Below are 14,278 nucleotides of genomic sequence, written 5' to 3'. Positions count from 1 at the left end.
AAGTCTTTTTAAACTGATATATGCACTCTTATTTCTGGGACAATATTTGCATTTAGGGCTATACTGAAAGATCTGTGCGCCTACAGTAGCAATTTTTCTATGCGAGGTGCAGAGATTTAATTGCAGTTTGTGCGGTAAGCCCGTTCTGTAACTCTGAATGCATGTATTCATTTTTTATGGAAGTGAAGAACATTTGTCATTGTCAAAAGAGTGCTCTAAGGGATGGAGCCTAATGCCACCAAACTGCAACTTTCCCAGCCCCGAGTAGGAGACCCTGATCCTATACCAAAGGAAGCCTGGGGCATACAAGCACTCTCAGAGTCAAGGTGGCCGGAGCCAGGCTAACAGGTCATGTGCATAGTGCAGGTACATCTTGGTGCTTGAGGGCGTCTATGAGCTTAGCTGTTGCCCATCCAAGTTGGTCCTCCCAGGTTCCATGAAAGGTTTGGGTGGTCACACGTGCACGCTTGTGGAGTAGATGGTTCACTCACCACTCAGTGAATGTCTGTTGTGACGATTGGAGTGAATGTCATTTGGGGTATGTAATAGGGGTAGGGGTCAGGCACCCCGTTAGCATACTCATCCTCAGACCAGGGTGTAACTGAGATGTATGATAGTAATGTAACTCACTGAATGCTTTCTCGCTTCATAGGAATCAGTAGGAGACAGTGTTCTGATTCTTCTCCTTGGAAACAAAATAGACTGCGCCTCAGGGAGGCAGGTCTCCACCAATGAAGGGAAACAGCTGGCACAGGTAAGAGCATCTCCATAAAGACTGCCTGTGTCCACTCTCACTGTTATATCAGCTCAATGGCTGGATGTGCAGCAAAGGGTGTATATACTTTTATGCAGTTTTATGCTTAAGTTGTCACAGTTGACCATCTAATGTGTAATAGAATCCCTTTTGCTGCAGAACTACACACAGTCGTCAATGGGTCTGCTTTACTCACTCCTGAGAAATGTTCTCTACGATTAAAAATAGATATCAAGGAAATACTTAGTCTGTGGGTAAAGGGGAATGGAGAGAGAGCGAGAGAGGTCAAGAGAGAGCAATATAGAGAGAGCGACTGAGATCTGAGTATGGTTCTGCGTGGTCTTTCTTCTGCAGGGCCTCGTTAGAAATTAGTCACTTTGTTCACTTGTTCTGGTGGCTCTGAGAAAACACTTCAAGATTATTTCTATTTCAATTCACAATCTCTTATTCTTTAAAACTATCTAGAGGTAGCTTTTCATAAATTAATCATAATGGTCTCGTGCTACAGCTGCTACTCCTCTGTGTTAAAAAGTGACATTATTTTATATCAGAAATAATATATATTGAGATCATTAATAATTCAGGGGGCTATTAGCAACAACTTGCAATAATTATCGCAAAACGCGCTTAGCGTGGTTTTTTTTATTGCCGCCTATCACTGGATATTATTGCGGAGATAACACGCTATTAACAACGTTTATCTCCAATGCAATAAAATATCCAGCGATTTCGGCAAAATACGTGAATATCGCTGGAAATCCAGCGATATTCATGCATTAACGAAAGGGTGGACTTAGCGTGACAATCCACATCCCATTGAAGAAACAGGTAAGTGATGTTTTTAGCAGGTGTTAAATTCTAGCGATAATCACGCTTAGCACAACGTTTTTCATCGCTTCGCCTGCGTTGCTAATAGGGGGAAGTTGTGTTAGCGACTGTTTTCCATTCGCTTTTAGTTGGTAAACCCTACCTTGCATATCATTAGCGATAATTATCGCTGGCATGCAAGGCGACAGGAAAACCGTCTGCTATCGCCAGAAAGCTGTTGCTAACGCCTGTTAGTGACAGCTTGCTGATAGGTCTGCGGGGAATGAGATTTTGATATCTTTTCTGATTACCTAGATACCTATCTCATTCATCCAATTTTGGATCGATTATTGACTGTCATTGAGTAAAAGGCAAACCCACATAAGTTAAATCAACCCCATAGACTGACGCAACTCTGAAAAACCACTTACGACTGGTAAAGTTTAAAAAGTTTAATATAAAACCAGAGTCAATTGTAAATACAATCCTCTCAAGATAAGATTCAACAAGTATACAGGAACTAAAAGGAACATAAATTCCCTAAAGAATCTCAGTCTACAAAAGAATACAATCAAAACCAATTCTAGAATTAGCAAATTGAATAGCATAGACACAAAATGAATATGATGCGTCATTTACATAAAAGAATAAACAAGTTAAATCTTTCCCTACTCTATGCTAGATGACATCCCTACTCAGCAAGTCCTTTACCTAAAGAGGTGTCAGCAGTTTGACTTCCAAAGAAGTTCAAACTCTCTTAATCTCTGATGGAAACCTATGTCGAGAAGCAGTACCCTTTCTACCTACCCATCCGCTCTCTAAGGGTCCTCGGCCTACTGCTCTCTCTCCTCTCTTCTCTTTGCTCTCTCAGGCCATCTGCTCTCGCTCTCTGCTCTGACTTCTCCCCTGGGTGCTGTCCCTAAATACAAAATCACAGTATAGATGGAACGCCCCTTTGAGACGCCCACCATGTACACATTTCACGTAGTCCCGCTTCTGGTTTTTTCCATAGCTTCGTCTCTTCACGTCGTCTGTTAAGTTGACCTTGCTTCTCATGGCGCCGTCTTCGTCATCGTGCTGGTAACCTCATGACATTCCAGTTGACACTTTCAGAGCAAAGTCTATCACTTCAACAGAGCTCTATTCATTACAGCTGTGATTGTAACCTCTTTTGGTCCTGTGAACAGACACTTCGAAAAAAGACCCCAAATTCCAAGCGTCCCTTATCTCACTAGGCCATAAACTTCGTCCAGCATTGTCACTTTAATTTAACAAGACCTTTGACTCTTGGCTCGCACGTACAGATCAAAGCTATCCCCCTATTCCTGTGAGCCCACTAAATTATATGCAGTGGACTACTCTTGCGAACCCTTGGTCCGTTAGGTTAAAATCACATATGATCACACCATTCTAAAATTCCTACAAACTCTTCTACACGGTATGACTTTTAACACATATATATATAATCGAATTAGCAAATCATTGGTTATAATCGAATCCATGTTACATAAAATACAACATTATACTCTCGTTCTTACACAGTGCTATATAGTCTGCACATTTCTTCAATTTACATTTCGTCTCTTTCTCCGTTTCATTATTACATACGTACATGAACTCTGTTTAGCACGTTCTACTGTTCTTAAGCATTTTCACATTTCTATATTAGCCCAATCCTACGTATACGGGCCTTTCTAATTCTAATGCACATTCTAGAGTAAATACAGATACATTTCTTATTACTTAAGTTACATGTGCTAACTTTATGCTATAGGTCCTAACTTTACATTACAAGCCTATAAATATGGTACGGACATGTGTTTCATTCAAATTGCGCTCTCTCAGGTCGATAAAAAAATCCCCCCTTTAGCGGAAAAAAGAGTTGCTAAAGCGGCGATAAGGCCCTTGGTAATATGCCCCCTAGTCGTTATGATACTCGCCGAGAAATATCATTTTCTGCTCATCTCCCACAATCCCCACCTATGGCACTTAGGTCCACGGAAACAAACATGATTTACGTTGGCTCCAGTTTTAATCAGTCCTATTATTAATGTATTGCATGTTCCTTCAAATCAACCATAGTTCATAATAAGAATTCTCAGTTGAATTGTAACTCAGACGAGAACACACAGTTTCCACAATATCTGTTTTCAGACAATATCCACAGTCAAGCACCTTTTTGAAAATGAAATAATTGTTTTAAAAATAAACAGATCTAAGTAAGTTATACCACAAAATATCCAAGAACTCTGTCCACAGCCCGGAATGTCAAAAGGCCATTTCTCAGCAAAAAGTACAATGCCACAATCAACAACAGGAATCGTCCCGAGAAATAGGAACGATAATATGAATAGTTGTACCCAGATATGGCTCCTCCAGCAATGATCTTCATTTTGGAAGCAGCTTACATCCACTCTGTCTTTTATCAAAGATGGCAGCGTCCCTTAGTGATAACTTGATGACCGTTTACCAGGATGTGTTTTTTACATTTGTGGGTTAACATACAGCTCATCCGCAGTGGCAGTGAAAGTGTTAGGGTTAGAAAAAAATGAATAAAGGAAAAAAGAAACTCACCATCGCCAGCCGCCGCCTCTCCTCCGAGCAGGAAAAAGGAAGATCCCATACTCCCCTGACCAATCACAACGCTGCCTTAACCAGAGTTGCGATTGGTCTGAGCGCCGTGGCTTGGCACTCAGATGGAGACTGGGAGTATGGGCATGTTCTCCACTAAGGCTGTATACTACAGCCTGTGGAGAACATGCACAGTGCACATGATGCCAAAATGCCATGGGCACTTAAGGTGCAGCCACCGCTCCTCCTCCGGCCTCGATGTCTAGAAAGGCCGCACTGCCCTAAACCTGGCTGCACTGCAGTGCAACTGTAGTCTTAAAAATCGAATGATAATGACGGACATTCCGTTATTGTAATTTTGTTTTTACTTTGCACTGCTTTAGAGCAGTGGGGTGATGCTCAACCACCTTAGCGGAGGAGCCGCCCCGGCTCATCAGTCAGCATTTCAGTTTCTGCTGGCAGCGCCCTATTAACAAAATTGGATTTCTGCAGTTTTTATGATTAATATAATTAATTACAGTTCTATGTAAATGATTAATTCTTTAAATGCCATTCCACTTTATGAGCTTCTGTAACAGCACTTGCAAAACGAGAAGCAACCATTATGACAGTCTGAGCCCCAGAAGATTAACAGGGTCATTTCGAGCCTGGTGAGTGGCTTGCTAGTCTTTAGGTCAGCAAAGGCCAGGGCCTTAATTACATAGGTGGCATACTGCCTTAAAAGATTCCTGCCAGCCTGGGGACAATCTCACTGCCTTCTGGGCATCTACAAGCGTGTTGGCAGCTCAGAAGGCAGAGCAATTTGCCAAGCCCATGCCATGTTGTTTTCGCCTTGTTCAGCAAACCTTTTGTTTTTCAGATACCCCTGAACAGGGAGTTTATTTCTTAAAATCAAATGGTGCTTGCCTTGAGGGAGGGGGAGAGAGGGGGGGTTCTAACTGTGTGCGGGCCGTTCACAGGTAGAAGCCTAACAGACAGTACTGCTGTCTGGTTTGCTAAAGATATTCCTGGAGACATACAGAAAGCTGAATTAGTAATGCATTCTATCAGTTGCTTCCATTGTTTTTGGGTTTTAACTCGCATTTTCTGGATTTTAATTTCCTTGCTCTATTTGCTTTATGCTGTCCAGCTTGAGTTCATCCCCCCTGTTCCCCAAAACTTATTTAATCTATTCTTCCACGAACTCGCTTTCAGTAAACATGCCTTAAAATGTTGTTCTTATGTTGTCTCATTTGTTGTGCATTCAAAGACAGAGGTCAAATGTCTAGCTCTCTCTTCCGAGGGAGCTTGGTGTTTACTTTTCTTTCTCTGACTTCAAAGTGGGAGAATTTATGTGACAATTCTGCTGAGTATCCGTGTAAAAGGAGAGTGTGTAGGATGTTTTTTTTCCAGCGCACAGCAAAAACAAAGTGAACTGTGCTGATGTTTCAGAATATATCAGAATTAGTACAATTAGTACAAATTAGTACAAATGAAGCCCATTTTTGTGGGTAATTCTGAAGAGTGGTGAAAATAAACATTTGAATACCATCTAAACACATCAATATACCAAGTGATGACATTATCATTTGTGTGCAGAACATTTTTTTTATGCTGCAAATGTAATGGTCATTTCACACCACTCTATTTTACGACACTCCATCTCACTCTATGACATGCCACTCCACTCTACTTCCCTAAACTCGAAAACACTCAACGACACCCCATGCCACTTTACTCCATGCCATCCAATCTACGACACTCACTCCATGAAACATGCCACTACCCACTACACCCCTCCACTCCACACCACTTACCCCACTCTACCCCACTCCAATCTACTCAAATCTGTCCCACTCCACTTCAATGTACCTCAGTCTACGCCACCTCCAGTTCAAAACATTTTACCCCAATCTACTCCACATCAATCTACCACACTCCACTCCACAGAGTCTACAACACTCCAAACCAATCAACCCATCCCAATTTATCCACCCCAACCTACCCCATCCTACTCCAATAAACCCCACTTCAGTCTACCCCACTCTGGTCCAATCTACCCCATTCCACTCCAATCTATCCCAACCCACCCCAATCTACTCTACTCCAATCTACACACTCCACTCAATCTAACCAAATCCACCCCACCCCACTCCACTCCACTCTACCCCACTCCACCCCAGACTACAGCACTCCACTTAAATCTACCCCACTCCACTCCAATCTACCCCAATCCACCCCACTCTAATGCACCCCAATTCAACCCCCTCCAGTCCAGTCCACCCAACTCCACCCCATTCTATTTCACTCCACTCTACTCCACTCCACTCCAATCTACCTCACTCCATTTCAATTTACGCTTATCACAATCTACCCCACTCCAATCTACCATACTCCAAGCCACCCAATTTACCCCACTCCACCACACATTAGTCTACCCCATTCCAGTCTACCACTACCCCACTCCACCCCAATCTACCTTATTGCAACCTACCACTCCTCAATCTACCCCATTCTAGTCTACCTCTATCTACTCCACTCCACTCTACTCCACCCCACTCCAACCTAGCCCACTCTACCCAACTCCAATCCAACCCACTCCACTCTAATCTATCCCACTCCAAACAACCCTACTTCAATATTCACTCTTCACTCTACCCTACTCCAGTCTACCCCACTCCATTGCAATCTACCCTGCTCTAATAAACCCAACCTAACCCAGTCCACTCCACCCTAATTTACCCCAGTCTACTCCAATCTACCCCACTCCACTCTTCCTCAATTTATCTCAGTCCACTGCAATCCATTCCAGTTTATCTAACTCTACTCCACCCCATACAACTGCTATCTACCCCACTCCACCCCAATCTACCCCACTCCATTCCACTCTGCTCAATCTACCCCACTACACTTCATTCCAATCTACCACATGCCATCCAAATCTGACCCACTGCAGTCCAACCGAGCCCACTCAACCTCACTATATCCTACTCCAAACTACCCTACTCCAATCTACCCCATCCAATCTGCCCACTCCAATTTACGCCACTCCAATCTACCACAATCTACCTCACTCTAATCTACCCCACCATAACCCAATCTATCCCACCCCATGCCAATCTACCAAACACCACTCTATCCAACTCCACTCCAATATACACCACTTCACTTCAATCTACCCCAATCTATCCCATTCCAAACTATCCCACTCCTACCTATCTCATTCAAGTCTACTGCGCCCCACTCCAATCTACTCCACGTCACTCCAATCGTCCCTACTGTAATCCACCCAATCTATTTCACTCCAATCTACCCCACTCCACCCTAATCTAACCCACCCCACTCCAGTCTAACCTTCTCTACTCCAGTCTACCTCACTCAATTCCAAACTACCCCACTGCACTCCAATCTTTCGATTTCACCCCCATCTATCCCAATTCAATCTACCCCACTCTCCCACTTCATTTTACTCCACTCCAATCTCCCCATTCTTCCCCAATCTAACTCACTCCACCCATCCGAATCTACCATACACTACTCCAATATACTTCACTCCCCCAATCTGTGCCACTCCATCCCAATCTACATCACTCAAATCTGCCCCAATCTATCCCCACTCTATTCCATTCTACCCTACTATAGTCCCCCAACCTACCCCACTCCAGTCTACCCCACTCCACTACAATATACCCCAATCAACCGCAAACCACTCTTCCTCAATCTACCCCAATATATCCCACTCCACTCTACTGAAAGCTATCCTGAACTACCGTACTCCTATCTACTCCTTCACAATCCAACCAACTCTACCTCAATTCAATCTACCGCACTCCAATCGACCATACTAATCTACCCAACTCCCACTCCATTTTACACCACTACAATCTCCCCCATGCCACCCCATTCCAATCTGCCCTAATCAACCGCACTCCATTCTACACCACTTGACCCCCACTCCACTCTATGCCATTATAGCCCACTTCACTCTTCCCCTATCTACACAATTCCCCTCTACCCCAATCAACTCAAATCCAATCCATCAACCTCACCCTACTCCATGCCACTAACTTTCAGCCATGCTGAACAGCAGACACACTGATTTACATAATGGCTGAAAGACATTGCAAACGTTAATAGCTCTCGCATAGGCGAGACCTGTTGGCTTTGCCAATGTTTGTTATTGTTTCCTGTTTGGGACCACCAGGCTTTTTTTGCTAATCTCCAATAAGAAAAATGTAAGTGGAAAGAACTTAGTGGTAGAGTCCTTCTGATGTACTTTAAACGCAACTCCTTGGTGGATGGGCCTCCTGTCAGGATATCTGACAACAGAGCCACCTGAGGCTCCAGCACAAGAAAAACTGGTGTTTGCCCAACCTGTAAATGAAGCAGGTACACTGTGAGTTTGGTGGGGTGGAAGCTATGCCAAATTATTACAGGGCTCCCACTCCACTAAATTCTAAGAGCCTCATTTATGAAAAGTGTTGCATCGCTGCGTGACAACAGAGATGCGTCACTTTTCACTGCGCCCTCCTTGCAAGACTAATGATGCGTCATATTTACAGTATGACGCATCATGGCGCAAGGAGTTACAGATACGTCAGTATTTCTGATGTATCTGTTCGGCGCAAAAGTGACGCATTGCTGGAGTGTGTCACAAAAGTGACGCAACTCCAGCAATGTGTCCTTTCACATGGGTTAAGCCCAATGTAAAAGGGCATGCGTCAGTCTTATAAGAAATTGACGCATTTGTGTCCTAGAAGTGGCACAGTGAAATCTTATAGATTTCACTGCGTCACGTCTATGACCCTGTCTTGCGTCAGAACGCCGCCTCCCTGCATACATTATACCTTGCGTAGGTATAATATAGCGCAGGGGTTTACAAAGTGACGCATCTACCTAGATGCGTCACATTGTAAATATGGTCCAACAAGGCACATTTTTTACGCTGCTGGTGCGTCACAAAAAGTGAGGGCCTTAGTAATGCGCTAAAGTCCATCTAGTTGTCTTCTCTCAGTCGCTCAGGTAATTGAACAGCGTCATTTACAATTCCAGATTCCATTGTAGATTCACCGCTTCAACTCTGAGTAGAGATTCGATTGGGAGTTCGTTTAAAATATTAGACGGCCTGAAATGTATACAACACTGAAAGAAAGGAAGCTAATAGATGCTGTCCCCCTGTGTCAAATAACATGCTTCGTTATCATGAACATATGAACAATCAGCAGTGTAAACATAGCTTCTGTTCAACAAAAAAAGTATACCTGTAGAAAAGAGTTCAAATGCATTTACCTAAAAAATGAAAGACCAGATTTGTGTAAACTAGGACAAATGAAGGTCGGAGGACAGCATTCTAAGTGGGTTATGCCCGAAATGCTCACTGACAGACACCAAGTCAGCCAACAGCACATTTTATTTATGTATAGATTTGTGGTTTTATAGAGCATGCATGGACAAGACCCAAAGGTGACAGCGCGCTCGACAAAGACACAATGTAAGAAAAATATTAACATAGAACAATCAGGCATATTTACAATGATAATTCAGCTATAGTAGTCCTCTTAAGACAAGAAAGGTTAATATAAAATTATTTGCTTTAGGTTATTTTTGAAGGTTTCATAGGAGGAAGGCCGCCATATTGTTGCTGGAATGAAATTCCAAAGTCAGGAGGCATCACCTGATAATGAGTGTTCGAGTGTTCTTTCTTTTCTGAGGATAGGATATTTCCCATAGAAGGATGTAGGCACTCCCAAAGACCCTTTGTCCATCTGAGATGACAAGTTTCGTAGAAAAAAGTTTTGGGAGTCAGACAAAATGAGTTTGTGAGTGATACAGATCAATTTGAGGGTACTGTTTGCTTCCATTGGAGGTAAATTAAGTGACATCAGAACTGAAGCAGTATGTATGAATTTCCTGCCTCCGGTCACCAGTATAGCTGAGACATAGAGGGAGATATACCAAATCTCCATCCAAAGCAGCGCAGCCTCCCGCGAGCCTGCGCTAAAAGATATGTCTCTCTCCTCCTCTTTCCCTTGCGCCAACATAATTACAGCTGCCAAGCGCCACACACCACCTTAGCACCATAGCGCTAGGTTGTGTTTGTGTGTGAATCTAGCATAGGCTTTGTACAGGAAGGGTACCCTTCCTGTACAAAATACTATGACTAGACATGAGGAAAAGCTTTTCCCACTTTGTATGCGTGCTGTACAGTCGGAAAAGGAAGGAGAAATGAAAGCATTTTTCCTTCATTGCGCCTAGTTTAAAAGGGCGCACTTTTCTCACATTAAACCCAATCTAGTGTATTTAGTAAATTGGGTTTAGCAAAAGAAACCTTGGGTGGTTGCATGGGAACACCCATATATCACCCTTTTATGCCCACATGGCGCAGAGTAATGCTAAGCACTGCTATGCACTTCTTCGCATTACTCTTACGTTATTTCCAGTGCTAAAGAAGTTTAGCGCTGGAAAGTAAATTAGGAAAAAAAGATTTTGCGCCGTTTCGCATAATTTTTTGTGAAGCAAACACGGCTCAAAATCTTAGTAAATCTCCCCTATACAGTGTTGTTTTCAAGGGAGCAAGTCAGAGTAGGGTTTCTATAGTCTAATCCGGACAGTATGACCAACTGGGATTGGACTGCTTGTTTGAAATCATGAAAGGGGGAAAGGGTTAAATGCCCATTTCATTTGAAATAAAAAATTGGTGGCTATGAATATCATAAGTGATTAAATTTGAGGTTCTTGTCAAGACGGACTAGTGCAAGAAATCCACTTATTGTGATTTGTGTAAGGTTGAGTTACTAATATTGATGGTCACGTTGGTAAAGCATAGTAAAACCCTTATATTCAATATCAATAGAATTTGTTGTGGGGGCCAGATCCGTTACAGCATTGCAGGCACTGCTATCAACTCTTTTTGTCGGGCACAAAAAAGGATCCCTTCAAGTAAAAGTTCATGAAATGACTGTTAGCACGTTAACGAATAAAGAATTGCACTCTGCGGTCGGTCTGGTGAGATCTGCAGTCTTGGCCAGTCTGCTTCATTAGTTACAGATGACTGGTCAGAGTCTGTTGGGGAAACAGGTGTTAATTGTGATATTGAGATAATTTTCAGACAGGTATCCAGTTTTCTTGAATCCCTTTAATTTTTTACGTAATTGTCAAGTTTGAAAATAAATTGTCAAGTGCTTGGAAGGGTCTTGCTGTGCTTGTTCAAGTGAGTCAATGCAGCCTTTCACCCTGGCAACCGTAATGGTAAGAGGATCATTAACAGGAGCAATAGTAAAACCTGCCGTCGTCTTAGACTATATAGCAGTTTTATAGTGTGTTATTAGTATTTTTGCAGTTATTATTGGTAATAGTAACAGTAGTGGTAGTAATGGAAAGGCGGGATTTTCTCTCTTCAATCAGAATAGTATTTTCTAGAATCCCGTCACAGGTCGATTAGACCTTTTTACCTGTCATAGAGTGTAGAAGGCAATCTATCTCAACATCATAATGTCAACTTGAGCTATCCCCATTGCTTTCCCCAAAGAACCACTGACAAAAGGTCAAGTTTAAAGATTTATTATAAAGCCAAAAACAATTGTGTTTATAAACACCTCAGTAAAAGATTCAGAAGATAAACAGGCACTAATACAAACATAATTCTACGGAAAAGTCTTAATCGACTAAGAAACAATACCAATATCAATTCCAAAATCATCAGACTAACAAGAATTGCTATGACTTGCGTCTTAGTATGCATCGGAAAAGGAAAGAATAAACTCCAATTCATCTGTCCCTACACTGTGCTGAGTGACATCCCTACTTGACAAAAGTTCCCTCCTATCAAAAGGTGTCAGCCGTGGTGACTTCCAAAGAAGTACACTCACTTTGTTTGGACTTGGCCTAAAAACCCATCTCCTATAGCAAAGCTCTCTCTCTGCCGGACCAACCTTTCTTCGCCCTCATGCGCATCTACTCTGCTCTCCAAGGGGGTGCTGTCCCTAATACAAACCCCAAAATATGGGCGACACACCCTAGGGTACGCCCCTCTCAAAGGTATTAACTTTCAGAAATTTCAATTACGACATCTTCATCCTTGTCCGTTGAAAACGTCCTTGGGTCCCAGCGCTTTCTCTTCTCTTGAAGTTGCTTCCCTAAATTCCGCAGTCACTCCTCCATTTCTGATACTACCATCCTAACGCTCATACACAATGGGCCCTTCTTCTACAATCTCTAGTTAGCCTTGCACTTGTAAAGGAACGCACATAAATCGATTCACAGTTCCATGCTACTTGCAATTAATTTTCTAAAGCAACCTTCTAAAGAAGACATTTCCATGATTTAATGTACTGGAAAAACATACTTGGTTCGGCCTACACAGCCCTTCTACCACCTGGGCCTCTGCACGTTTCTGGGTATCACATTCTAACATGAGCAAATACATTTTCGTTCTTTAGGCCTTCATCATTATAGCAAAAATACATTTTCTAAACACATTTCCTGACTTAAGCACTTCTATTTCGTTATATGACTACAATAGTGTATTTCTAATCGTACGTCTTAATACATTATTGGATTGGGTAAACATTTCACTGCAAACAATAATTCTAAATTAACTTGGCATTAGTATTTTCAACTCTTTACGTTACTCTATGTAACTTCTGGCACATTATTTCGTAGCCTTACATCACATCTAAACATGATTATAGTCCTTTATATATGTGGGTGCTGATTATTCATGAATATAGTGCACCCCTACAATTTCTAACTCGGTTTTGCGCTCCCTCAGTCCCCCCTTTGATGACCTGTGTCATCACTACCAACCCAACATCTCTTAGGGTAGGGACCGAGCTACACAGAACTTGTCGCAAAGTTCCCTCGTTTGAGCATCTCCAATGCCCTCAAACTTCGATATTGACTGTCTTGTAAGTTCTCCATTCTCTGCTCTTGTACCCTCATTGACCTCGCCAACCTGTTCGACCTATACCATTTATACAGTCTCAGCAAACCCCATAATCCGACCACACATGCCACTATGATTATAAGGGGTTTCAACACATATCCAAGGAAACCCCTTCCCAAGTTAGCAAACCAGCTTCCAACACTTCCAAATCCTTTGCCGACTGTTTCCCATGCATTCTCTTGTGTCAAATCCCCAATTTCGTAATGAATCGCAGTAATGTTACGTATATATTTCATCAGATCCTTAGAATTATCTGGAATATACGTGCAACATTCCTGAACCTTTAAAAGTTTACAGACTCCGTCCTCTTTCGCCAGAAGAACATCTAGAGCAAGACGGTCCTGCAAAACCATTGTCCTTATCGACAACATCTCACCCTCAATCAACACCAATGACTTAGCTGTACTCATTGACAATTCATCCACCACGGTTGCCAACCGCCGTATCTTCACATCATTCAGAATTACTCCTAACATTGGTATCGCAGCTCCAAACACATCGCCCACTATTGCACTAGCACTCTCTCCTCGCTTTACCCTTGTCAAGTATCCACCTTCCACCAGAGCAAAGTCCTCAGTGTGGTATATCTTAGGAAAAATAATCGCCAGGTAACATGTCCCATACCACTTATCATGCAACCTCACGTACGCATTTTTCCCACAAACGAAGTACACCGTAGGGATCACTTGTACCACACTCTTCAGGAAGTCCTTGGTGTAATATTCTAGGGTAAAATTGTGTTCACAAGTTGTCTGGCCCACATACACATTTTCATAATACGTCTTTGGTCTGTGCAGGCATAACTTCTCTTTCTGTACTTCGTCCAATGCTATCGGACCATACCTTCCCCTGGTCTTATGCAACTTTTCTTCATCCGTCCAATCTACTTTACCTTGCCCTGACACCTGCAACTGTTTCTGTTTTTGGTATCTATCTTCTACTTGTTCTATGAACTTCTTCTCTACCTCTGTCAATGAGCAGGTCAAATTGTGTCGATGAGGTTTCTATTTCTCGTGTAGGAATGAAAAAGTATCTAAGTCTATCCTCTGACTTATAATAATCCCATTTGTTCAGATGCTTATAATTTGGGACTTCCGGTAGCACAGCGTCATAATTCGAAAAGAAATATTCAAAATGATTCCTCCCATAAAATATGCTAAGCAGCAAACTACATGAAATACCATATGTCAATGGCAAATGATGATATCTAATACCCTCGTCTA

The 14,278-nt window shown here is 42.4% G+C and overlaps 1 protein-coding gene across 3 annotated transcripts in view; it reads left to right on the top strand.

The window, feature by feature from the left end:
- Positions 1-14,278, top strand: part of RAB44 (RAB44, member RAS oncogene family) — a 450,865-nt gene that overhangs the window by 400,392 nt on the left and 36,195 nt on the right. For all 3 annotated transcript variants that reach the window (XR_015295992.1, XM_086923095.1, XM_086923096.1), the window contains exon 14: positions 653-754. Coding sequence is in view for 2 of the 3 variants with exons in the window: in XM_086923095.1 (XP_086779221.1) it covers positions 653-754 (102 nt within the window). In the remaining variant the exon portion in view is untranslated. The remainder of the gene's footprint in view (positions 1-652; positions 755-14,278) is intronic.

This window comes from Lissotriton vulgaris, chromosome 5 (genome assembly GCF_964263255.1).
Source record: "Lissotriton vulgaris chromosome 5, aLisVul1.2, whole genome shotgun sequence".
Classification (NCBI taxonomy): domain Eukaryota; kingdom Metazoa; phylum Chordata; class Amphibia; order Caudata; family Salamandridae; genus Lissotriton; species Lissotriton vulgaris.
Note: the sequence above shows the minus strand (reverse complement) of the source record. Positions and strands in the feature narration are given on the sequence as shown.